Here is a 24,965-nt window from a genome sequence, read left to right as displayed (position 1 = left end):
TGTTTTAAAATCAATAAAACAATCAGTCAGCATGGTTTTCTCAAGAACAAGTCATGTCAGACTAATCTGATCTCTTTTTTTGAGAAAGTGACTACCTTGCTGGATCAGGGGAATGCTGTAGACGTCGTTTATCTTGATTTCAGTAAGGCTTTTGATAAAGTTCCACATACTATCCTTGTTTACAAGCTGGTAAAATGTGGTTTGGATCCTGTTACCATTAGGTGGATCTGTAACTGGTTGACAGATCGCACCCAAAGAGTGCTTGTGAATGGTTCCTCATCCTCTTGGAGAGGAGTGACAAGTGGACTGCCTCAAGGATCTGTCCTGGGACCTGTTTTGTTCAACATCTTTATCAATGATTTGGATGAAGGAATAGAGGGAATGCTTATTAAATTTGCAGATGATACTAAATTGGGAAGGGTTGCAAACACAGAAGAAGACAGAAACAAGATACAGGATGACCTTGATAGGCTGGACAACTGGGCTAAAATTAATATAATGAATTTTTACAGGGATAAATGTAAAGTTCTGCATTTAGGTAGGAAAAATCCAATGCATGGTTATAGGATGGGGGAGACTTGTCTTAGCAGTAATATGTGCGAAACGGATCTAGGGGTCTTAGTGGATCATACGCTGAACATGAGTCAACAGTGTGATGCAGTGGCTAAAAAGGCAAATACAATTTTGGGCTGTATCAACAGAAGTATGGTGTCCAGATCACGTGATGTGATGGTATCACCTTACTCTGCTCTGGTAAGACCTCACCTGGAGTATTGTGTTCAGTTTTGAGCACCACATTTTAAGAAAGATATAGACAAGCTGGAACGGGTTCAGAGAAGGGCAATGAAGATGGTGAGGGGTCTGGAGACCAAGTCCTATGAGGAAAGGTTGAAGGAGCTGGGGATGTTTAGCCTGGAGAGGAGGCGGCTGAGAGATGATATGATCACCATCTTCAAGTACTTGGGCTGTCATATAGAGGATGGTATGGAATTGTTGTCTGTGGCCCCGGAAGGTAGGACTAGAACCAATGGGTTGAAATTAAATAAAAAGAGTTTCCGGCTCAACATTAGGAAGAACTTTCTGACCATTAGAGCGATTCCTCAGTGGAACAGGCTTCCTCCGGAGGTGGTGGGTTCTCCTTCCTTGGAGGTTTTTAAACAGAGGCTAGATGGCCATCTGACAGCAATGAAGATCCTGTGAATTTAGGGGGGAGTATTTGTGAGTTTCCTGCATTGTGCAGGGGGTTGGACTAGATGATCCTAGAGGTCCCTTCCAACTCTATGATTCTATGAGATAAATAACAATGGTGCTACTTCAGGCAGATCATATAATATTTTCTTTCTCACGCAAAACAGATCCTGGGCAAGTTAGTAATAAAAGCGCTATGGATCCAGATGTGGTGGCAGCCCTCTCCCATTAGATATTATATGCCATCCAAAACAGTTCAGTCTTGCGGGCCCTGTGGAACTGTGATAAATCCCACAGGGCCCTGATGGCTTCTGGAATACTGGCTGATTTGTTTTCAGTTCCTTTCCTAATAATTCCCAGCATAGATTTGGCTTTTTTAAAATTTCAGTCGCACATTGCCTTGACATTTTCAGTGAGTTATCTACCATGACCCCAAGATCTCTCTTGGTCAGTCTCCTCCAATTCACACCCCATCAACTTATATTTATAGTTAGTTGTATAGTTGTATTTATAGGGTATTCATAGTTATTCCATATATGTTGCCATATATAGAAGGAGAAATGCCTAATGTTAAACTGGATTCAGAAAAGGAAGAAGCACAAGAGATCATATTGCAAATATATGTTGCAATACAAGATAATTTCAGAAGAAAATCAGCTTGTAATGTAATGTACTGTAATGTAAAATTTTATTTATATCCCGCCCTCCCCCGCCGGGGCAGGCTCAGGGCGGGTGTTTCATAGAATACAGCAAAGCTTTTGACTATGTGGATCATGAAGAACTATGATTGGCTTTGAAGGAAATGGGTATCATTGTTTCGATGCACAAATTGTATTCTGAACAAGAGGCTATTGTTAGGACAGAATATGGAGAAACAGAATGGTTTTCAACTGAAAAAGGTGTTAAGACAAAAATGTATTTTATCTCCCTGTTTAAATTATATGCAGAAAATACCATAAAGAAAGATGGAATAGATTTAGATGAAGATGGAGTGAAAATTGGTGGAAGGAACATTAACAATTTGAGATATCCAGATGACACCATATTACTGGCAGAAAATAGTGAAGACTTGAAACAATTACTGATGAAGTTTAAAGCAGAAAGTGTCGCCACAGGGTTGTAATGTGTCAGAAGTGACTTAACAGCATTTAACACACAAAGAGAAGCAGTTAAACCCCAAGATTCATACAAGCTAATCTGGCCTATACCTATCACACTGGATGATATGGCAGTGATATGATATGGATGTCCACTGGAGTTAGAGGTGGGGCTGGTGTATTAGGTTGTTGTGCTCCTCTTCCTTCTGTTCCGTCTCTTACTGATTGACCATATTGCTCACAATGTAATTCAGTTGCTTGCTGCGTCTTTCCTGAACTGTCTTATTTTTACACTGCTAAGTATTGACATAAAGCCAGGGATGCACTGTAGTTTTGCTTTGCTGAGTAATTGTGGTCAGCAGCTGTTGCTGCTCTAGTCCCACAGCAAAAACAAACAATGGCTTTCAGTGAGGTCTGCAGTTTACATTGAAAGGATGTAAGAATGCATATAAAAGATGCATCTTTCTAATCAGCTAATCAGACAGTCATAGCGGGGATAAAAAGTACAGATGAGTCAAGGTCAAGATAATGACCACACTTTCAGAATCTTTCTATAACATGCCCTGCAAACAAGCAGCATGCTGGAGGAGCAAGATCAATTTCTATGTACTAGAAACAAAATAATATGAAGCTGACTGTGGTGTTCTTTCCCACTACCTGAGGCGGTAATCCTAAAAATGCTTTCCTGGGAGTAAGCTCTACTGAATAAAATGAAGCTTACTTCTGAGTAGACACATTTATGATTGCTCTCTGAATGCAACAAATTCAGTGAGCCATAGATCATTAATCAGGACATGCTGGAAAGTTAAATTGAATGATGCTGTTACAAAGTTTTTCAGCATCAGTGCTGTTATGAATTTCACATTTCCCCTTTATCCTGTCTTCCATAAAACTTGCAGATTCTTCTAGTTCCTTCTTCAATAACATACATGTAACAAGGACTAATGTGAACAAACACAAATACACTGATTTATTGCAAGGAGTTTGAACCAATCACCCTCAGTATTCTGGCCAATGAATTCTAAGCTAGCCTGACATCCTACCAGAGGTGTTTCAAGAGAATACAACCCTGCCTTTCTGGACCACACTAGAGCTCCCATTCTAGATAGCTACTGACTTACAAATGTATCCAGATGTGAAGCATTGGGATTCAGACAGTCAATGCTTAAGTTCAGATAAGGGAAAAGGTCAAATTAAAATTGTATTTTAATACCCTATTTTCTGAATACTAATCTGAAATATCTTTACTCAAAAGTAAGTCTTGGTGAGACCTCTGCATGCTTACCTGAAAGTAAGTTCTAATGAGTGTAATAGGGCTTATTCATAAGCTGCAATTCTATGTATCCCAGACCAACAGAGCTACCCACCTGAATCTGTCCAATCCAGGAGTAAATCTTGAACATTTCAGAGTAAATATGCATAAACTGGGTTCCATGAAATGTTACAAAATTAATATGAAACTGTAATAGGTATAAGAAAAGATTTTAAATAAAATACGTATTATAATCACATCAGCACAGATGTCCCCATTAAAGGCAACATTGAGACAGAAGTGAGCAAAAACAAATGGCGCTTTATTCTTGCTGAAGTCAGTCAATTCAAGCATACATCTGTGATGAAGAAGAGTAGTTAGAGAGAGTTGTGTTGATAGCCAATCATATACATATATACACCATGCTGCATGCAATTTTCCTGACACATGTGATTGCTATTGTGTCAGAAAGAAGCAATGCATGTATTTTCAGCAGGGTTCTGCTTCATGTATACTGAATGAAAGTATGTGCTCCACCTCTTGGAAAAACTGCTGTTATAGTTCAGAATCCCACCCCTTGATTAATTCTACCATATTGAATTTTAAACTCCAATCTGAGTAAATCAAGACTGAGCTAGGATTCCCCCCACAACATAACATTAAATCCTAGAAAGTGTGTGTGCTGGAAACATGGACATTGCTGGAAAAATGGACACTCTCCCCTCCATGCTGTCAATTAACCAGTTCTTTCAACTTTTCCACATATTTATTTTCTGGACTATTTATCATTTTTATGCCTCCTCTTGGAACTGAAGACAGAAATAGATTTTTCAGAGAATTGAGGGTGCAGCACTGTTTCATTCTTCTGTGGCTGGTCAACAGGTTATTTGAAGCACTACAAAAGTGCTACCGTAATTATTCTCCCAGACATTATGGAATTTTGGACTGTGTGTGTACCAATTTCAGCATTTTAGTTGGTATGAAAATACCTTAATAAAACAAATCCAGTGGTGCCTTAAAGAAGTGACTCATGAAAGCTAATGCTGGAATAAATTTTGCTAGTCTTTAAGATGTCATTGGACCTCAGTTTTGATTTGCTACAATACATTACCTCTCTGCAATGAAAGTACTATAACCATTTTGGGATTACACCATGCTTTCAGCCTAGAGGCAGAAAGAAAAAAGCATTTTGTTTTCAGAACTTTGGGAAGCAAGTCCATAAGTTTCAAATGGATCTTTCTATATCAAAACAGCAACATATATATGTGGCATTTTATTCTGGAATTTGTAAGACTGGGGAATTGTCAAGGGGTGAGATGCTTCCTGTGTTATAGTTTTCCTAAGGTGTGGAAGGAAGTCACATTGAAAGAAATGCCATAAATATGATTAGTGACTTGCTCTTAGAGCCCCGTGGCACAGAGTGGTAAAGCTGCAGTACTGCAGTCCTAAGCTCTGCTCACGACCTGAGTTAGATCCCTGGTGGAAGCTGGGTCTTCAGGTAGCCGGCTCCAGGTTGACTCAGCCTTCCATCCTTCTGAGGTCGGTAAAATGAGTACCCAGCTTGCTGGGGGAAAGTGTAGATGACTGGGGAAGGCAATGGCAAACCACCCCGTAAGAAGTCTGCCGTGAAAACGTTGTAAAAGCAACGTCACCCCAAAGTCGGAAACGACTGGTGCTTGCACAGGGGACCTTTCCTTTCCCTTAGAAGGGTTAGTAATATCTACTTCAAAACTCAAGTTTGAGAAAATAAAATTACCAATCTATAGAACGTTATCGCCACCTCGAGGACAATTGGATGAATAAAACATAACAGTGGCAATTTGCATTTCTTTTTTAGCATTTTGGGTCCCCGGGGTGGTGAACATCAAAACATTACAATATGAAAACATAATTTAAACTTTAAGTGTATATAAACCAATTAAACTGTATAGTAAAACGTATCTGCAAGCAAACACGCAACAAAAGTATCAGGGAGGAGGGCCAATAGCCAGAAGACCATAATAGAGGAAAGCAGATTCTGGGGAGATAATTGTGTTTGGTTTTATTTCCTATACATTTTAGCCTGTAGTATATTGTATTTCTCTTAATGGCACACATTTAATTTTGTATCTGGAAGGGTACCTTAAGATAATAAACGCTATGGCTACACCACCTTGTGAGAGGCACACGCATCTCCCCTCGCCGATTACTATTTGCACATGCGTACTTTGAGAGAGCTGTTTCCTTGGCAGCTGCTGCTTGTTTAAGGCGAAACCATTTGTACAAGCGGGAAGGGAGGAGACGAGAAGTAGAAGAAAGGGGAAAACCATTTCACTCGGAGGGTGCCAGTGGCCTCGGGCTGCAGTCAGTTGAGGAGGCTGCAGATGGAGGCACTAGGGAGAGTCTAGGAAAACGTGAGTGCCCCCCCCCCCTTTCTTATTTAGTTCCTATGAATTTGGGAATGAGTTGGGCCCTCCCCGACTGTCTAGTCGGCAGTAATCCCGAATAGAAGACGGGGAGGAGGAGGATACGTGGCATTTGTGGGCAGCTCCCCCCCCCCCCTTCAAGGAAGACTAATCATCATAATTCGACTTGAAAACCCTGTGGAGGCGCCATAAATTGGCAGCGATTTGCCGGCACTTACTCATCACCACAAAACTTGTATGCATGAAATGAATTCCTTTTGGCATAGAGTTCCTGCTTGATTCCACCCCCACCCCCCCTTACGAGCAGAGGGAGAAATGGCCATGGAAAAGGACCAGCACCCAGCCCGCCCTGGGCCCTCCTCCTCCCAGTGCCTGCCTAGCTGGCGCAGCAGCCCAGGAGGTTCCTGGCCAATACAGCGGGGCGAGGCAGGACCGTCCCTCACCAGACCAGGAGCGGTCAGCTGTGGCGGCTCTGTTGCATCCCTGGAAGGGCGAAGTGAGGCTGGGAGGGGCAGTCCTGCTGTGTGTCCCATTCTAGCACTGCAGTGAGGCCGGCCGGGGGGGCGGGGGTGTTGTCCCATCTTGTGACACACAGGGAAGGGTAAGGCTCCGCAAGGGATAGGATAGGGTCACCCTTGCAGGGAGAGATGAGGTCAGGTGGGATGTTGTTGTCTTGTCCCTTGGTGAGGTGAGACCGCACAGGACAACAGCCTTGCTCTGCCCCTTGTTATGGGGAGCCCAGGTGGGGAAGTTGGGTAGCTGCACAGTGAGGCTGGGCCCAAGAGGCCCCATCCTGTTCCTCATCAGGAGTGGTAAGGCTGGGGGGAGAGGCCATGAGTCTTGTTGCTGTAGCAGGGCCAGGTCAAGCAGTCCAGTCTGTCATTACCATGAGGCTGGATGTCCCAGTCTTATCTCTCACCAGACCAGGTGAGGCTAGATGCAGCAGCTCCATCCCATCCTTTTCTGGGAGAGCTGAAACTAGGTGGGGTGTTCCCTTTCCCCCTCAACAGGTGAGGTGAAGCCTTGCTGGATGGCTTTCCCCCATCTCTTACTGAGTGAAGTAAGGCCAGCCAGGACAGCCATATCCTATTCCTTGCTGAGAGAGGTGATGGTGGTCAGAGAGATTCCAACCTAGCCCACACTGTAGTGAGGCCAGGCAGGGTGGCCTGTCTCTTGCAGCAGTGAGGCCAGACAAGCAGCCTTGTCACTCACTGCTTCCAGGAGTGGCAGCTCTGTTCTATCCCTTGCTAGGTGAGATGAGGCTGTGCAGATGGCCCTGTCCTGTCCCTTGCTGGGTGAGGTGAGGGTAGGTAGAGAGCAGTGTTCCCTCTAAGCTGAGTTAGCATGAGCTAGCTCACAGATGTTTAGTCTCCAGCTAACACATTTTTGTCTTAGCTCAGGAAGGATGACCCCAGAGCACAATAATGTATGCAGTAGCTCACAACTTTAATCCCAGTAGCTCACAGCTTTAATACTTGTAGCTCACAAAGTAGAATTTTTGCTCACAAGACTCTGCAGCTTAGAGGGAACATTGTGGGGAGGTGAAGTCAGGTCAGATGCAGTAGCCCCATCCTGATATACCATGGTCAGGTGGGTGGCCCCATCCTTTCCCTCACCACAGCAAGGCTGGGCAGGGCAGCAGCATCCCTTACCACAGCCCCTGTCTCTCTCTTTTTGACTGGGATTGTCCTGGAGGGGGCAGAGCTGAATGGCCATGGGGGGAGAACTCTTCCCAGTAGTCAGTCTGCCTTTGATTGCAGAAATGGTAGTTTAAACTGCTCCAGTAATGATGTGAGCATGTATCAGTTTTTCTTTTGAACTGAGTCTGCTTGTTTACTCCTGTTCCCCAAACTTGGTTACCTTATTCATAATTAGGTGTTGGGGATTGCACATGATGAAGATATGCAGACTGCCCTAAAGTGGAGAAGAAGGAAAGTACCCCTTTTCCCTTCCTCTGAGATACAGGATCCTACCCCCACCCTCTGCATTCTGGCATGTTTTGAGTCTGTATTCTGATCTTTCTGGAATGTTTTTTTTTATTTATAGTGTTGTTGGAACTTGCTAACAGGGGCCCACAGACAAATATTCTGCCAGATTCTCCCTCAGCCCACTCAGATCCCATTTAAATACTTGGAAGTAAATCAAATGAAGAAGAGTTGGATTTATATCCCGCCCTTCACTTGGCGTCTCAGAGCAGCTTACAATCTCCATCCCTTCCTCTCCTCACAGTAGACATCCTGTGAGGTAGGTAAGACTGGTAGGTAAGACTGAGAGAGCTCTGAGAACTGCTGTTGAGAGAAGAGCTCTGAGAGAATTGTGTCTCAAGGTTACCCAGCTGGCTGCATGTGAGGAGTGGGGAATCAAACCCAGTTCTCCAGATTAGAGTCCTCTGCTCTCTACTACACCAAACTGGCTGTTGCCTAGCCTTGTGTGGGGTTTATGTTCAAGTAAGTGATGATAGGATCACTGCCTTAATCTTTTGACAGCATCATTCTAAGCATGGTTATTCAAATACAAGTTGCACTAATTTTATTGGGGTGTACTACATATAATTTGGCTGTAAGATGCATCCTGGCTTGCCCAGTTATAAATATGCATTAGAAGCATCATCCATAAATAGGGGTTGAAAGGACACATTTATTTGTTCATTTCCCTGATTCTGGCAGCTTGTGTGACAAAATCTTTTAAGGCTGTTAAAGAACAACTCATTGGTATTGACTGGCTTTCTTTGTATATCTGCCAGTTTGTTTGGAGAGTTTTTATCCCACTTCTCTATTGGTAGAATAGACAAGGTGGCTTACAAAAATAAAATATGCATCAGAAGAATAATAAATAAAATAATAATAACTTCCGAAGGTAAGATCAGCATCAGCTTAAAACTTAAACGAAATAAGAGAGAAATGATAAAAATTTGGAGTGGTATATAGCACAATCATTTGTTTATTTTATTAATAAATTTTTAACCAAAGAGATGTTCTGTGAATCAGTTATCAAATCAAAATGTCCCACAAACTGTATTAAAAGCCTAAAACCACCATAGGACATAATTCCTTTAGACATGGTAGTTAAAAGCAATATAGAATATAAAGTTAGGCTGTTGGTCTATTAAAATCATTATCTACTCTGAGTAGAGCTGTTTCTTCAGTGTCTCACATAGAGATTTTTCAGATCACTTTTCTGACTTTCAACTGGAAATGCCAGGGACTGAATCTAAGACCTTCTGGATCCAAAGCAGATGAACTGCCACTGAGCCACAGCCAACTCCAAAAGCATTGTAGGGGGTCTAAAACAGTTGTTCTCAAACGGTGGTACATGTACATCGGGTGGAACGCAGAAGTAGCCTCGGTGGGACACAACGTTACTCAGAATTTGCTCTCCTTCTGTCCCCATGACCACTTGAAAGCATGATGTGCCATTTCCTCCTAACCTTTCCTGCCATGGAAAGTATCTGTGGCCTTTGGGCATGCTTGTGGTAATAACAGAATGCCTGTGAACATGGAGATATCCTTCTTGGGAAAAGTGGGCTTTGTGTTTCTATCATGGTGAGACCCAGTTTCTTTGATAGGGTGATTAATGGGATGTAAGAAATCAACAGTTGAGAACCACTGGTCAGAAACCAGAATAAAAAGAACATAAGAAAAGCCATGTTGGATTAGGCCAATGGGCCATCCAGTCCAACACTCTGTGTCACACAGTGGCCAAAAAAAACCCCCAAGTGCCATCAGGAGGTTCACAGGTGGGGCTAGAAGCCCTTCCACATTGTGCCCCCCCCACAAGCACCAAGAATACAGAGCATCACTGCCCCAGACAGAGAGTTCCAACAATACTCTGTGGCTAATAGCCACTGGTGGACCACTGCTCCATATGTTTATCCAGTCCCCTCTTGAAGCTGGCTATGCTTGTAGCCGCCACCACCTCCTGTGGCAGTGAATTCCACATGTTAATCACCCTTTGGGTGAAGAAGTACTTCCTTTTATCCATTCTAACCCGACTGCTCAGCAATTTCATTGAATGCCCATGAGTTCTTGTATTGTGAGAAAGGGAGAAAATGACTTCTTTCTTTACTTTTTCCATCCCAAGCATAACCTTGTAAACCTCTATCATGTCACCCCGCAGTCAATGTTTCTCCAAGCTAAAGAGCCCCAAGCGTTTTAACTTTTCTTCATAGGGAAAATGTTCCAAACCTTTAATCATTCTAGCTGCCCTTTTCTGGACTTTTTCCAGTGCTATAATATCCTTTGCTAAAAGATATTTCATATTACTGAAGAAATGTAACATTGGCCCCAAGTGACAGTCTGCAAGGTAGAAGCTTTATAAATAGATGCCTGCTTCTGAGCAGCAGCAGAAGATGATATTGGATTTATATCCCACCCTCCACTCTGAATCTCAGAGTCTCAGAGCGGCTCACAATCTCCTTTATCTTTCTTCCTCACAACAGACACCCTGTGAGGTGGGTGGGGCTGAGAGGGCTCTCACAGCAGCTGCCTTATCAAGGACAACGTCTGCCAGAGCTATGGCTGACTCAAGGCCATTCCAGCAGGTGCAAGTGGAGGAGTGCGGAATCAAACCCAGTTCTCCCAGATAAGAGTCCGCATGCTTAACCACTACACCAAACTGACCTTTCTGAGCGCCCCACAGGCTCTGGGTGGCAGCAGCACAAGTGGCCCTGGCTTCAGTGGGCTGTAGAAGCCTTCTGCAGCATGTGTATTCATTCATTTACTTCATTTATAGCCCAACTTTCTTACTGAGATTCAAGGTGGATTACAAAATATAACAGTTCAATCAGACAGTATGAGACATCCAGTAAACAATACAATACTACTGTGATTACAGATCATGGCACCTGAATGGAAAAACAATAGGTGCCACTACTGAGAAAGTCCTATCTTCTATTGCAAGCCCCCCTCGCTTCTACTGCAAGCCCACCTCACATAGCTGGGCCTTTGTTGTTCTTCAGTGGCATAATATATTATATTACAATGCTATTGAGATTGCATAATAATGTATTGGCCAATATATTAATATTTTTGTTGTTCAGTCGCACAGTCGAGTCCGACTCTTTGTGACCCCATGGGCAAAGTCACGCCAGGCCTTCCTGTGTTTCACCATCCTCTGAAGTCTACCCAAATTCATGTTTGTTACATCAGTAACACTGTCCAGCCATCTCATCTTTTGCCGTCCCCTTGTTCTTTTGCCTTCTGTCTTTCCTAGCATCAGGATCTTCTCCAGGGAGTGCTCCCTTCTCATTTCGTGACCAAAGTATTTGAGCTTCAGCTTCAGCATCTGACCTTCCAGGGAACAGTCTGGGTTGATTTCCCTTAGGACTGACTGATTTGATCTTCTTGCAGTCCAAGGGACTCTCAAGACTCTTCTCCAATACCATATTTCAAAACCATCTATTCTTCTGCGCTCGGCCTTCCGTATAGTCCAGCTCTCACAGCCATACAATACTACTGGGAATACCATCGCTTTGACTACACAGACTTTTGTTGGCGGGGTGATGTCTCTACTTTTTATTATACTGCCCAGGTTTGCCATAGCTGTCCTCCCAAGGAGCAAACGTCTTTTAATTTCATAACTACAGTCACCATCTGCAGTGATCTTGGATCTCAGAAATGTGAAGTCTGTTACTGCTTCCATGTCTTCCCCTTCTATTTGCCAAGGTTTGATGGGACCAGATGCCATGATCTTAGTTTTTTTGATGTTGAGTTTCAAACCTACTTTTGTGCTCTCCTCTTTCACCCTCAACAAGAGGTTCTTTAGGTCCTCCTCACTTTCTGCCATTAGAGTGGCGCATATCTGAGGTTGTTGATGTTTTTCCCGGCAATCTTAATTCTGACTTGTGCTTCATCCAGGCCAGCATTCCGCATGATGTACTCTGCATATAAATTAAATAAGCAGGGTGACAATATACATTCTTGTCGAACTCCTTTTCCTATTGTAAACCAATCAGTTGTTCCATATCCCATTCTGACCGTTGCTTCTTGACCCTTATACAGGTTTCTCAGGAGACATGTGAGGTGGTCTGGTACTCCCATCTCTTTAAGGACTTTCCACAGTTTGTTGTGATCCACACAATCAAAGGCTTTAGCATAGTCAATGAAGCAGAAACAGACGTTTTTCTGATACTCCTGTGCTTTCTCCATAATCCATCGAATGTTGGCAATTTGATCTGTAGTTCCTCTACCTCTCGAAACCCAGCTTGAACTTCTGGTAGTTCCCGATCGACATACTGCAGCAGAAGCCTAGCTTGTAGGATCTTTAACATGACTTTGCTGGCATGTGAAATGAGTGCAATAGTGCGATAATTTGAACATTCCTTGGCATTACCCTTCTTTGGGATTGGAATATAAATGATTTTTTCCAATCCTGTGGCCACTGTTGTGTTTTCTAAATTTGTTGACATAATGTATGCATCACTTTAATAGCATCATCTTTTAGGGCTTTGAATAGCTCAACTGGGATGCCATCATCTCCGCTCGCTTTGTTGTTAGTAATGCTTTCTAAAGCCCATTTGACTTCACACTCCAGGATGTCTGGCTCAAGGTCATCGATTTCACTGTCATGGTTGTCTGGGACATTGAGATCCTTCTTGTATAATTCTTCTATGTATTCTTGCCACCTCTTCCTGATCTCTTCTGCTTCTGTTAGGTCCCTACCATTTTTGTCCTTTATCATGGCCATCTTTGCACGAAACGTTCCCTTGATTTCTCCAATTTTCTTGAAGAGTTCTCTTGTCCTTCCCATTCTATTATTTTCCTCTATTGCTTTGCATTGTTCCTTCAGGAAGGCCTCCTTATCTCTCCTTGCTGTTCTCTGGAAATCTGCATTCAGTTGGGTGAATCTTTCCTTTTCATGTTTGCCTTTCGCTTTCCTTCTTTCCTCAGCTATTTGTAAAGCCTCATCAGATAGCCGCTTTGCTTTCTTGCATTTCTTTTTCTTTGGGATGGTGCTGATTGCTGCCTTCTGTACAGTGTCACGAACCTCCGTCCATAGTTCTTCAGGGACTCTATGAACTCTCGTTTCTTAAACCTATTCTTCATCTCCACTGTATATTCATAAGGGATGTGATCAAGGTCAAACCTGAATGGCCTAATGACTTCCCCAGTTTTCTTCAGTTTAAGCCTGAATTTTGCAATGAGTAGCTGATGATCTGAGCCGCAGTCAGCTCCAGGTCTTGTTTTTGCTGACTCTAAGGAACTTCTCCATCTTTGACTGCAGAGTATATAATCAGTCTGATTTCTGTGTTGCCCATCAGGTGATGTCCACATGTAGAGTCACTTTTCGGTTGTTGGAAGAGGGTGTTCGCTATGACCAGCTTGTTCTTTTGACAGAACTCTACTAGTCTTTGCCCGGCTTCCTTTTGTTCCCCAAGGCCAAACTTGTCAGTTGTTCCAGTCGCCTTTCGACTTCTTACTTTGGCATTCCAGTCTCCTATGATAAGGAGGACATCTTTTTTTGGTGTTAATTCTAGAAGGTGTTGTAGATCTTCATAGAACTGGTCTACTTCAGCCTCTTCTGCATCAGTGGTTGGGGCATAGACTTGGATTACTGTGATATTGAATGGTTTGCCTTGGATACAGACTGAGATCATTCTGTCAGTTTTGAGATTGTATCCCATTACTGGAAGTGACTGATGTACAGGGGTAAGGACATTAGATACCTTTTATATAATTTACAGTGTTTGTGTGAATTGTTCTATTCTGTACAGTTGAGGTATAAAGACATTATTTTAGTTTGCAAGATGCAGTGTTCTTACTAGTGTTTCCTCTGTAGACACAAATGATTATGCATAGAATTTCAGTCTAAAATGACTGTTGCAAGATGTGAAACAGATTTGTAATGTTAGCAAAACACCAAGAGCCTTGTGGCATATTAAAAGACTAACATAAGCTTTCAACAGCCAAAGTGCACTTTGGTAGAAGGTGGTGGATTCTGACTCACGGAACATTATGCCACAATAAATTTATTAATCTGCCACAGCTGCCCTTTTAGAATTCACAGTGTTTAAGAAAAGGAAAAATTCAGTGTATAAGAAAAGGAAAAAGGGACGTCCCTCAGGGTGCCTGGCATTTGTGTATCAATGTCTTTATTACACTAGATATTACTTGGAATGACAAAAGTACTGTTTTGAACTATGCCTTTTCCATTTTTAAACTGTTTAAAATAATAATTGTGGTTATGTTTCTTTCCTGGACATAATTTTGTATTGGTTAGCAAGTTTCTCTATTTGAAATCAAAGTTTTCTTGTAACTACTGGAGTTTAATATAAGAGGAAATCATGTCTATTTTGGGATGGGCTTATGCTTGGTGAAAATCCGTATCTCCTTCAGGTTACTTGGCTTAAGAGGCTATATATACACACACACTTTCTTTCTCTGTTCACATTTCTGTCTAGTGCAGAGGTGTTGAACTCATTTGTTATGAGGGCCAGATTTGACATGTCATTTTGTTGGGCTGGACCATGTTTGCCATAAAATGTAACACGAGGTACCAGGGATATAAACTTTATAAACATTATTTCAGATGCTGAATGGCAATAGGCTTGATTGGATTAGGTGTGATATGTAGAGGGGTAGTAGGCGTGAAGATATCCTCATTGGTAATGAGACAGGAAATCTATGTCTCAGTTTGGTGCAGGAGGATGCAAAGAATAAATGGACATAGCATAAGTCTGAAGAAGTGAGCAGTGATTCACAAAAGCTCATACTTTGCTACAAATCTTGTTAATCTTTAAGGTGCTATTGGACTCTTACTCTTTTCTGCAACTATAAGAAACCACAACATTCAAAAACAAGTGGGGGATATTTTAACCTTCCAGGACATTCAATTGCTGACCTAAAAGCAATAGTTCTCTTACAAAGGAATTTCAAAGGAAGATTAGAAGGAGAGACTGATGAAAAAAACAATGCATACTTATAGGATGGGGGAGACTTGTCTTGGCAGTAGTACGTGCAAAAAGGATCTAGGGGTCTTAGTGGACCATACACTGAACATGAGTCAACAGTATGAAGTGGTGGCTAAATAGGCAAATGCAATTTGGGGCTGACTTAACTGAATTATAGTGTCCAGATCACGTGAAGTGATGGTGTCACTTTATTCTTCTCTAGTAAGATCTCACCTGGAGTATTGTGTTCAGTTTTGGGCACCACATTTTAAGAAGGATATAGACAAAGTGGAATGGGTCCAGAGGAGGACGAAGAAGATGGTGAGAGGTCTGGAGATCAAGTCCTATGAGGAAAGGTTGAAGGAACTGGGTATGTTTAGCCTGGAGAGGAGGTGGCTGAGAGGTGATATAATCACCATCTTAAAGCAATTAAAGAGCTGTCATATAGACAATGATGCAGAATGGTCTTCTGTTGCCCCAGAAGGTAGGACCAGAACCAATGAGTTGAAATTAAATCGGAAGAGTTTCTGGCTCAACATTAGGAAGAACTTCCTAACGGAGCGATTCCTCAGTGGAATAGGCTTCCTCAGAGGGTGGTGGGCTCTTCTTCCTTGGAGGTTTCTAAACAGAGGCTAGATGGCCATCTGACAGCAATGCTGATCTTGTGAACTAGGGGGAAGTATTTGTGAATTTCCTGCATTGTGCAGGGAGTTGGACTACATGACAATGGAGGTCCCTTCCAACTCTATGATTCTATGAATTGCAGCTGATAATGAAGCCCAATGCATTCTCCTGGGCTGAATTGAGACCTCAGTTTCTTCTCTCATTACCAAAGGCTGCTGTTGTCATTTGGTGTCTGAAATCACTTCGTTCTCCAAGATATGACCAGTGGACTCACATTTTAGCTGTATCTGAAGAAGTGAACAGTGACTCATGAAAGCTCATGTCCTGCCACAAATTTTGTTAGTCATTAAGATCGAGCGCAGAATAATAGATGCTTTCGAATTGTGGTGCTGGAGAAGACTCTTGAGAGTCCCTTGGACTGCAAGATCAAATCAGTCAGTCCTAAGAGAAATCAAACCTGACTGTTCCCTGGAAGGTCAGATGCTGAAGCTCAAATACAAACTCAGATACAAAACTGATTAAACGAATAGATAAATACTTTGGCCACCAAATGAGAAGGGAGCACTCACTGGAGAAGATCCTGATGCTAGGAAAGACAGAAGGCAAAAGAAGGGGATGGCAAAAGATGAGATGGCTGGACAGTGTTACTGATGTAACTAGTTATATAAATTTGAGCAGACTTCGGAGGATGGTGGAAGACAAAGAGTCGGACTCAACTGTGCGACTGAACAACAACAAAAAGATGCTAGTGGATGCTTGCTCCCTTCCACTAATAAAGATTGCAAGCTGTGCTGTTAGTTTTAGGTGTGTGTGTGTGTGTGTGTGTGTATATATATATGTTAAAATTGGAAAGGGGGATCTCCCCAAGTGAAATAACATGTTGCTTTCAGACTAGACAAAATCTACTCACTGCTAGTAATCAGGGCTTTTGGAGCCCACAGGAGTGAAGCTCTGTGTGGACTGGCCAGGGCCCCTGCTGGTACGACCTGCCATGGAACAGCCACAGGCTCTCAGGCCTAATATGCAAATGAGCTCCTGTTGGGCTTTTTCTACCAAAAAGCACTGCTATAAAAATTTGGCCACTGTGTGACAGAGTATTGGACTGGATGGGCCATTGGCCTGATCCAACATGGCTTCTCTTATGTTCTTATGTTCTAAGATGACAGGCACAGGGAAGAGAGTAAGCGTGTGAGGTTGAAAGTGTGAGAGACAGAAGTGGGGGAGAAACGAAGGCAGGGGAATGGAATGACTTCTCTTGTAAACGTCTTGTGGGTTCCCCCTTGTAACATTTACGGTAATTCTGAGTTCAGAATTTTCTAGCATTTGTATCAACTAAAGCTGAGACAGCAATCATGCTTCATGGTGCATTAACCCCAAATATTCTTCCAGTAAGTTGATAGGCTTCAATTTAAAAACGTTTACATTCAGCAATAAATATTTGAATTGACTGTTCATTGCAAGCCCCTTATTAAAAAAGTAGTATATCTTTAACTCAGTGGGGCAAATGAACAGTCTGCTGTAAGTGAGATGTAAACTTACTCTTTCCCACAGAAAAAACAGCCCCTTCTTAAAAGTAAGCTCCAACAAGGAAGACATTTTGTCACAGAGACTAACAAAAGTTTTCTTCCAGCACGAAGTTTACAAAAGTCAGGGCTCTTCAAAAATTATGCTGTAAAAAAGCCCTGGTAATCTTTAAGATACCCCTCTTTATTTTTAGTGAGCTGTTCAATATCAATGTTTATTAAGTTGGGTGACCTATTTATATAAATAATGCTTTAAAGTATTGTTATATCATATCTTCAGCAGGGGGAGCTAGAGCCATTTAAAAATCAGCATTAAGGAGCTTGTGCTTCCTGTCAAAAGTTTGCTTAACAGAATTTCAAAGAAGTGTTAGGAGATAGTCACTGGTTCTCCCATGATCATTTCAGTTTTTTAAGGGTTAATTGTTTTCAGGGTTACCAATCGTAGGCACACTCATCCAGGTGCTTCTTTTTGTGGAAATAAGTGTGTCTTTGGTTTAAGATACTGTTCATTTTTGTTGTTGTTTGTGTGGCCGTTTTAATGGCAAAGTAGACTTCATTGAGCACAGAAAGGTGAAACTCTACTTAGGATGACAGACAAGATGTTACTTAATTACAAATAGATGAATTGTGTTTTTTTAGGATCCATAGAGTTTCTAGTGCTCCCTGAGTATAACTTTTATTTTTCTTTTAAGAGCATACATTTCCCATTATATATAACATGCTGCTTTAGAATTTCTCCTGTAATAACAGACTTGCTATGCAATAGTGTGGGGGTGTGCTTGCTATTCAAGAAATGGGCACTTCCATAGCACACTTGCACTGGAAAGTGGTTTGAGCCGTCTGATGGCCTGGGGGTGCTGTTGGTTAAATGAAGCACCAAAAATAGCTTTATTTTTAATGTAAAGTAATAAAATGTAATGGAAAGCTTGGATAGTTGTTCTGAGGATGAGTGATACAAACCAAACTAACATACTTTCAAAATATTGCCATATTATAACCAGTAGTTTGTCTTTAATTGTACTTTTATAGTTACCTCCATTAGCATCCTGTAACATATCCTCTTTTTGTATACTGACTACAGATCTTGGACAAAGGAAACAAGAACATGTTAAATTGCTCTTTATAGAGACCTGAAAATGCCAGCAGGTGAGAACTTTTTGTGTATCATGTATGTTACAGCATTCTAAACAGTTTTCACAGCCAGCACCGTGTGTTGGTAAATTTATCTGACAAGTATGTTTTCCTATTGCTTGCAAACCTGAGTCGTGACCTAGAGATCATTCTTATGTGCACTCCAATACATAGTAGCTGTTTGTGAATCTGTGCCACATTCTCATAATGTCTCCATCTGAGACATCTTGTATATGTAGAAGTCAAACTCCAGACCATTTTGCAAATGACTCCCCCCTCTCCCCACCCCCCAGTGCAGAGAAAATTGGTGTTCTGACTTCAGGGCATGCCTGCTTTCTGTGCACACTACGTCTATATAATGTGGAGGAGTATAACTGGATCAGTGTGTTGATGGTCAAATTCACCTATAACAAATTAAATGAAGTTTTCAAATTTTTGCCTGGTTTTTCATAGTGGAGAGTGAGGCCAAGGCTAAAACCAAGGTTCGCTTTGAAGAAATATTCAGAAGTCAAGTTGGCCTAACAGATAAAAAGAAGTCAAAGAAGAAAACATTAAGCACTCAGGAAAATATTGTGGTGAGTTGGGTGAACTTTAAATGTTTATAGATTTACAAATACAACAGTGAACAGCTCTGAACAGGGCTTTCTTTTTAATGCTTGGAAACAAAATGCCTTAATTAGTATAAAGAAAATCAAGTAATTCTCTGTAGGGTTCATTTCTCAGAAGTGGTGTCACAGGGACCATAAACCTTCACTGTCCTTTCTTTCTAGATTTAATTTTAGTCTGTTAGTGCCCATATATGAGTGTTCATATTCAAAACTGCTACCCCTGTCAGATTCAAAACTGGTACCTGCTTGTTTATGATGGCGACAGTAAGACCACAGTAGGAAGACAACACTCCCCACCTTGCGGGATAGGGAGGGGTATAAATAGCAAATTAAATTAAATGGAAAAAGTCAGCAATGTCAGAACATACTGGAATTAATAGGAAAAAACATGAGATGGATTGAGTCAATAAAGGAAGCAACAGCCTTCAATTTGTAAGACCTGAGCGAGGCTGTTAGATAGGATGTTTTGGAGGCATTAATTCATAGGGTTGCCATATGTGGAAAGCAGCTTGAATTACATAACATACCATTAGCCCTTTCTTATTTATCCTTTGTAAATTTTAATGTGTCTTATTAATACTCACATTGAGAGAGAAGAGTGGTACCAGTGAGTTACTAGCTAGTTGATTAGTATCTCTGTCACTTTAGAATGCAAGAAATTTTACACAATGTCTTCGTCGTAACTGTAGGAAAATGTGATTACTGGTAAATGTGTTGACAGCTCTTTCATTTTATCAGTAACTAATGACATCAGGTAAGATTAATTACATTCTTAAGTGACTTGAAGTTGGATACTGTAAACTGTTAAGTCCCATAGAGTAATGACCCCTTATTCAAGTTCAAGTTAATACTAATACAAGTGGTGATGTGGAACACACCTAGTAATTTTTTTCTTCTATATAAATTGTATTTCCAGAATCAAGAATTTAAATTAGACATAATTTAAAAATTAAGTTGCTGTGGGGCTTCAATAGTAAAATGATAAAAAATACTAGAATTCTCCCTCTGAGGTGGAGACCATCTTGTGAGTGATTCCCAACCCATTTGTAGGGAGGCAGGAACAAAATTTCAACTTCCTGTTGGAAGTAACCCTCAAATCAGTTTTTTTCCTGCTTCAGTAGGGAGAGTGTCAAGTTATAGGCTGTGTATATTGCCTTTAAAAAAGCTTTTTAAGAAAACTTTTTCTCTTCAACTTACTCTAGGCTTTACTTATTCACCTCACTTTCCTCTCACTAATCTTCCTCTCCCCCCCCCCCTTTCTCTTCCCCCCTGTCGGGTGTGGGCTCAGGTCCCCCCACCACCTTTTTCTCGGCATCCCTTGCTGCTGCTGTAGACTTCAAAGCCTTTCCCTTGCCGGCTATTAAGAATGCCTCGAGGGGAAGAAGAAGAAGGCTTCTTGTCAGAGGGGGAGTGTGAGCCCCTCATCCCTGCAAGGATGCACTCAAAGGGAACTGGCAACACCCAAGAGCGACTTGTGTTGGTCTCCCTGTTAGAGCCACCATCTCGTGGCTGGAAAAGAGTGTGCCAAAAACAGCCTTTCCATTAACGAGCCCCAGCTGACTGAGATCTTCTCCACAGAGTCCTCCAGTTCTTTCAGAGGTAGTGGTGAGCAAAGCTAAGCAGTTCTCAATAACATGGTCTCCAATTCCTTTGTTTCTGGGGAAGGAACGAGTTCACTTACACGCAATCCGGCTGCAGCTGTTGCACGGGGAGAACTGATTCCTATGTAGTTCCTACATGATTTTTTTCTCAAAACTAAGAGATTAAATGAGGGAGGAAATGAGTTCCTTTTGTAGTAAAAGGGCTAGGAAACACAGATCCCCTTCTGATTCCTCCTCAGACCCCACTTCTCCCAATAACAAGTCCAGGCTTCACAAACGTCTCTGGCCAACCAAGGCAGCACAAAAAAGGATTTCTCTCCGTACAGAGGGAGAAAATATGGAAGGGGAATCCTTTCCAGATAGACAGACACAGTGAAAGGGAGAAGGGGGGATTTTCTTCTGAAGAGTACTAAGAAATAGAATCAACACAGAGGTTTTTCAAGGCAGAGGATTACCAGTACCTATTTATCAGTACTCTCACTGCCTTAGACCTACGTGATGTCCCAGATATCGAGGAGAAGTCTAGGGTTAAACATAAGGAAGGGGATAGAGAGTTTATCCCAAGAAGGCATCTTATGCAAGAGCTTTCCCTTTCTTAGTTTATTTTCAAAGACAAATGAGGGCTGAATGGAAAAGGCCCTTGGCCAATAAACAATATCCAGGTTTTTTAAAGAAAATGTACCAGCTTTACTCTTTCACTAATGAGTTTTTGCAGGTCCTTTGGTAGATGCACCAATCACAGCACTACAGTTTTATGACCTAGTGTCAGAGGACTGTCACTGGTCCCTGAAAGACAATTTGGATAAGAAGGCTGAGTTTGCTCTTCGTAGAACCCATGAAGCAACTGCAATGACTCCCAAGGCCTCTACAGTGGGATTCAGGGCAGTCATTGTATGGACTCATAATTGGCAGATTGCAACAGGATGACCATTGCTCAGCTGAAGAAGCAAACCTCATTTTGAAAGCAATTTCCTTTCTAGCTGACTCCACTTTGGATTCCATGGTCTTTGCTTCCAGAGCCATTGCATCTTCAGCAGTGACTAGGCGCACGGTGTGACTACAAGCATGGTCAGCAGACAATTCTTCCAAGAATATAGTGTTAGCTTACCCTTTCCATGGAGGATGCTTGTTTGGTCCGTCTCTAGACAAAATCCTGGTTGAAACCAGGGACAAAAAGAAAGCCATGCCTAAGTTCATCCACCGACAAGATCGCACACCATCCTATCAATCTTCTTTCCGTTCTCAGCATATTCTACCCTATTTTTGTCAGGACAAGAGACCTTCATGGAGCAGCTTTAAACAGCCTTTTCATCGAACTGGGTTCTCCAAATTTACCGAACCAGGTACCAAGCAGTCCAACAGACTGGGCAGAGACCAAAAACCTACAAAAGCATGACTATGCCACCTTCCCCATTGGAGTACGTCTCCATCACTTTTAGCATCAATGGAAAACCAGGTTCCATGCTTGCCCACTGCAGAACTTCCTCTGCCCATACCAGCATTGCATTTCAATGAAGATGGACCTCCAACTAAGAATACCTCTGAAGATAAAGGTCACTCTTTGCTGGTGGACAAAATTAAACGATCTAACTCAAGGAAAACCAATCCAAATTTTTACAGATGCCAGCCTCAAGGGCTGGGGAGCTACATGCCAGGGTCAGGTAGTCCAAGGTGTATGGTCCATGACAGAAGCTACACTGCCGATCAATCTGCTGGAACTAAGAGCAATCAATCTGGCTCTACATCACTTCAAATGTCAGATTTCTCATTAACATGTCCTCATCAGGACGGACAACATGGCAGCAAAAGCTTACATCAAAAGACAGGGAGGTTCCAGGTCAGACAGCCTGCACAGGGAAGCATCCACTCTGTTATCATGGGCCCAGATGCAGCTGAGGTCCATCATGGCGGAACACATAAAAGGGGAACACAACCAGATTGGCTCAGCTGACAACAGATATGTCAGAGCGTCACTCCACGACAGAGTTTTTCAACAAATTGTGAATCATTTTGGCCTTCCTTCGGCCAATCTGTTCGTGTCTACATTCAACAACAAGCTTCCCCACTTCACCCGATTCCTCCATGCCAAAGTGGTGGCCACAGGTGCCTTGACGGTCCACTGGCTGCAGGGATGTCTTTTCGCCTTCCCTCCGATTCCACTTTTACCATGTCTAATCTGGAGGATCCGAGACTTGGAAGCTGACGTGGTAGTAATGGCTCCATACTGGCCTCACCAACCAAACTTCAGGAGATGGCAATACATCATCCCCTGATTCTACCCGTCTCAGCGGACACAGTACAGCAAGAACCCTTCTGTCACCCTTGACCAGAATGGCTCAATCTGAAGATTGAGAGGTCAAAACTGCTCTGATCAGGATACTCACCACAGGTAGTCAAAACCATCCTGGCTTCCAGAAAGCCGTCCACAGTGAGAATCTACAATACCACTTGGAAAGCTTTCATGTGCTGGTGCAGGAGGAAACAAGTGGAACTCCTCCGTCCAGAGATTAGTTCCATTCTACAGTTTCTACAAAACAGGATGACATCTGGATTACACGCAGTGACGTTGCAACATCAGGTGGCAGCACTTTCTTAGGGGGCATGTCCTTAGCTTGTCAAAACACCTACACATAGCTGTTTCTTCAGGGGGGCTTTGCTAACCCTTCCTCCTCAGACTCATCATTTTCCCACGTGGAAATTCAATACAGTTCTCACAGCCCTGACAAAGGAACCTTTTGAACCCATAAATTCTATCTCCATGTCATTCCTTCGCATGAAGGTAATTTTCTTAGTGGCGATAACCTTGGTGAGGAGCGTTTCAGAGTTAGATGTGCTATCAGTGCGTAAGCATTTATGCATATTCCATAAAGACAAATTTGTCCTTAGAACAGATCGTACCTTCTGCCCAAAGTCAATTCTCTTTTTCACAGGTCTCAAGAAATATACCTGCCATCTTTCTACCCTAACCCGGTTTATCCTAAAGAGAAGATGTGGCATACTCTAGAGGTTCTCTATCTGGGCCGGGGTGGTCTGGGAGGGGAGATCCCTTTGCCGGCTCTTGATGGGGTGTCACTAATACCAGCCTCTAAGGTCAAGAGCTTGGGAGTGCTCCTAGAGTCCTCTCTTACAATGGAGGCCCAGGTATCAGCCACTACCAGATCCGCCTTTTTTCATCTTCAGCAGTTATGGCAGTTTGCTCCTTTCCTGGAGCATGACTATTTAGCAATGGCGATCCACGCTACAGTCACCTCGAGAATAGATCACTGTAATGCTCTCTACATGGGGCTACCCTTGACCCTGACTCAGAAACTACAGCTAGTCAGAACGCTGTGGCACAGCTGTTAATGGGGCTCTCTTGATGGGAGCGCATTCAGTCAGTGCTGAAAGAGCTGCACTGGCTACCTATTGTGTTCCAGGTCCATTTCAAGGTGTTGGTATTGACCTTTAAAGCCTTTTATGGCTGGGGGCCTGCCTATCTACGGGACTGCCTTTCTCTGCATGTTCCCCAAAGAGCACTGTGTTCAGGGACACAAAACCTACTGTCCATCCCTGGACCAAATGAGGCCGGGCTATGCTCCACATGGGCTAGGGCCTTCTTGGTGGCAGCACCAGAAATGTGGAATGCTCTCCCAGAGGCCATAAGGGCCCTGCGGGATCTCTCTACGTTCTGCAGTGCCTGCAAAACTGAACTGTTCCGACAGACCTTTAACATCTAAACCAGGAGAGGACTGTCACCCCACATTGCTAAAGAGCTACGATTACTATACGTTCACCATCAGGAAAGAAGAGCCCACCTATATTGAAGTTGTACAGCACCATGGAATGTTTTAATTGTAATTGTATTTTATTGGTTTTAAACTGTAAATATAAATGTCTGAACTGACTGTGAGCCACCCTGAGTCCGTTTGTGGAGAGGGCAGGATACAAATAAATAAATGTCAGGAGAGCACTAAAATGCTATATTAAGAGGACCCAGGATATATGCAGGACGGACTCCCTATTTATAAACTTTTCTCCACAAGCTGGCAAGAAGATGTCAAATGCTGCCATCGGCAAGGCCATGAGACAGTGCATTATAGAGGCGTACAAGAGTCAAAAAATTCCAGTTCCTACAGGTCTATCAGCCCACTCGGTGCGCAGTGCTGCCACAAACGCAGCACTAGCCAACAGAGCCACGGTTGAAGAAGTCTGCAAGGCTGCAACATGGTCCTCCATATCCACGTTCATAAGACATTACAAAATCAATACCTATGACTCAGCAGATGCAGCCTTCGGTCGCAAGTCTTGCAGCACATTTTTTTGAGGGGGATAATGACAGACACCCACCCATAGCTTAGGGACACTGCTTTAGTACATCCCATAAGAGGGCCTCCATCTCAGAGGGAGAACAACCATTGGGTACTTACCATGAGGGGTCCTTCTCCTCTGAGGTCAGGAGGCCATCTTGGCCCTCCCTGGTCATTGTCATCATACCCTAAAATGAAGCTGCATGTAAGAAAACTATGAACGATCTGTGGTTTATGAGAATTCTAACCTGTTTTCTGCTGTCTCTTTCTGAATTCTTCCTAGTTTCTAAAGGTTATATAGTTATCAGATATAGCTTTTTGGCCCAGATAGGTTACTACTGCTTTTAGGAATACCAAACTGAC

At 42.6% G+C, this 24,965-nt stretch overlaps 1 protein-coding gene across 1 annotated transcript in view; it reads left to right on the top strand.

The window, feature by feature from the left end:
• The first annotated feature begins 6,309 nt into the window (after nucleotides 1-6,309).
• The window catches only part of AHI1 (Abelson helper integration site 1), a 185,652-nt gene continuing 166,996 nt past the window's right edge, over nucleotides 6,310-24,965 (top strand). The window contains exons 1-4 of the mRNA XM_060239870.1: nucleotides 6,310-6,438; nucleotides 7,989-8,186; nucleotides 18,058-18,122; nucleotides 18,561-18,682. Of these exons, the coding sequence (XP_060095853.1) occupies nucleotides 18,113-18,122; nucleotides 18,561-18,682 (132 nt within the window). The 5' untranslated portion in view covers nucleotides 6,310-6,438; nucleotides 7,989-8,186; nucleotides 18,058-18,112. The remainder of the gene's footprint in view (nucleotides 6,439-7,988; nucleotides 8,187-18,057; nucleotides 18,123-18,560; nucleotides 18,683-24,965) is intronic.

The sequence above is a fragment of the Heteronotia binoei genome, chromosome 1, assembly GCF_032191835.1.
Source record: "Heteronotia binoei isolate CCM8104 ecotype False Entrance Well chromosome 1, APGP_CSIRO_Hbin_v1, whole genome shotgun sequence".
NCBI lineage: Eukaryota > Metazoa > Chordata > Lepidosauria > Squamata > Gekkonidae > Heteronotia > Heteronotia binoei.
Note: the sequence above shows the minus strand (reverse complement) of the source record. Positions and strands in the feature narration are given on the sequence as shown.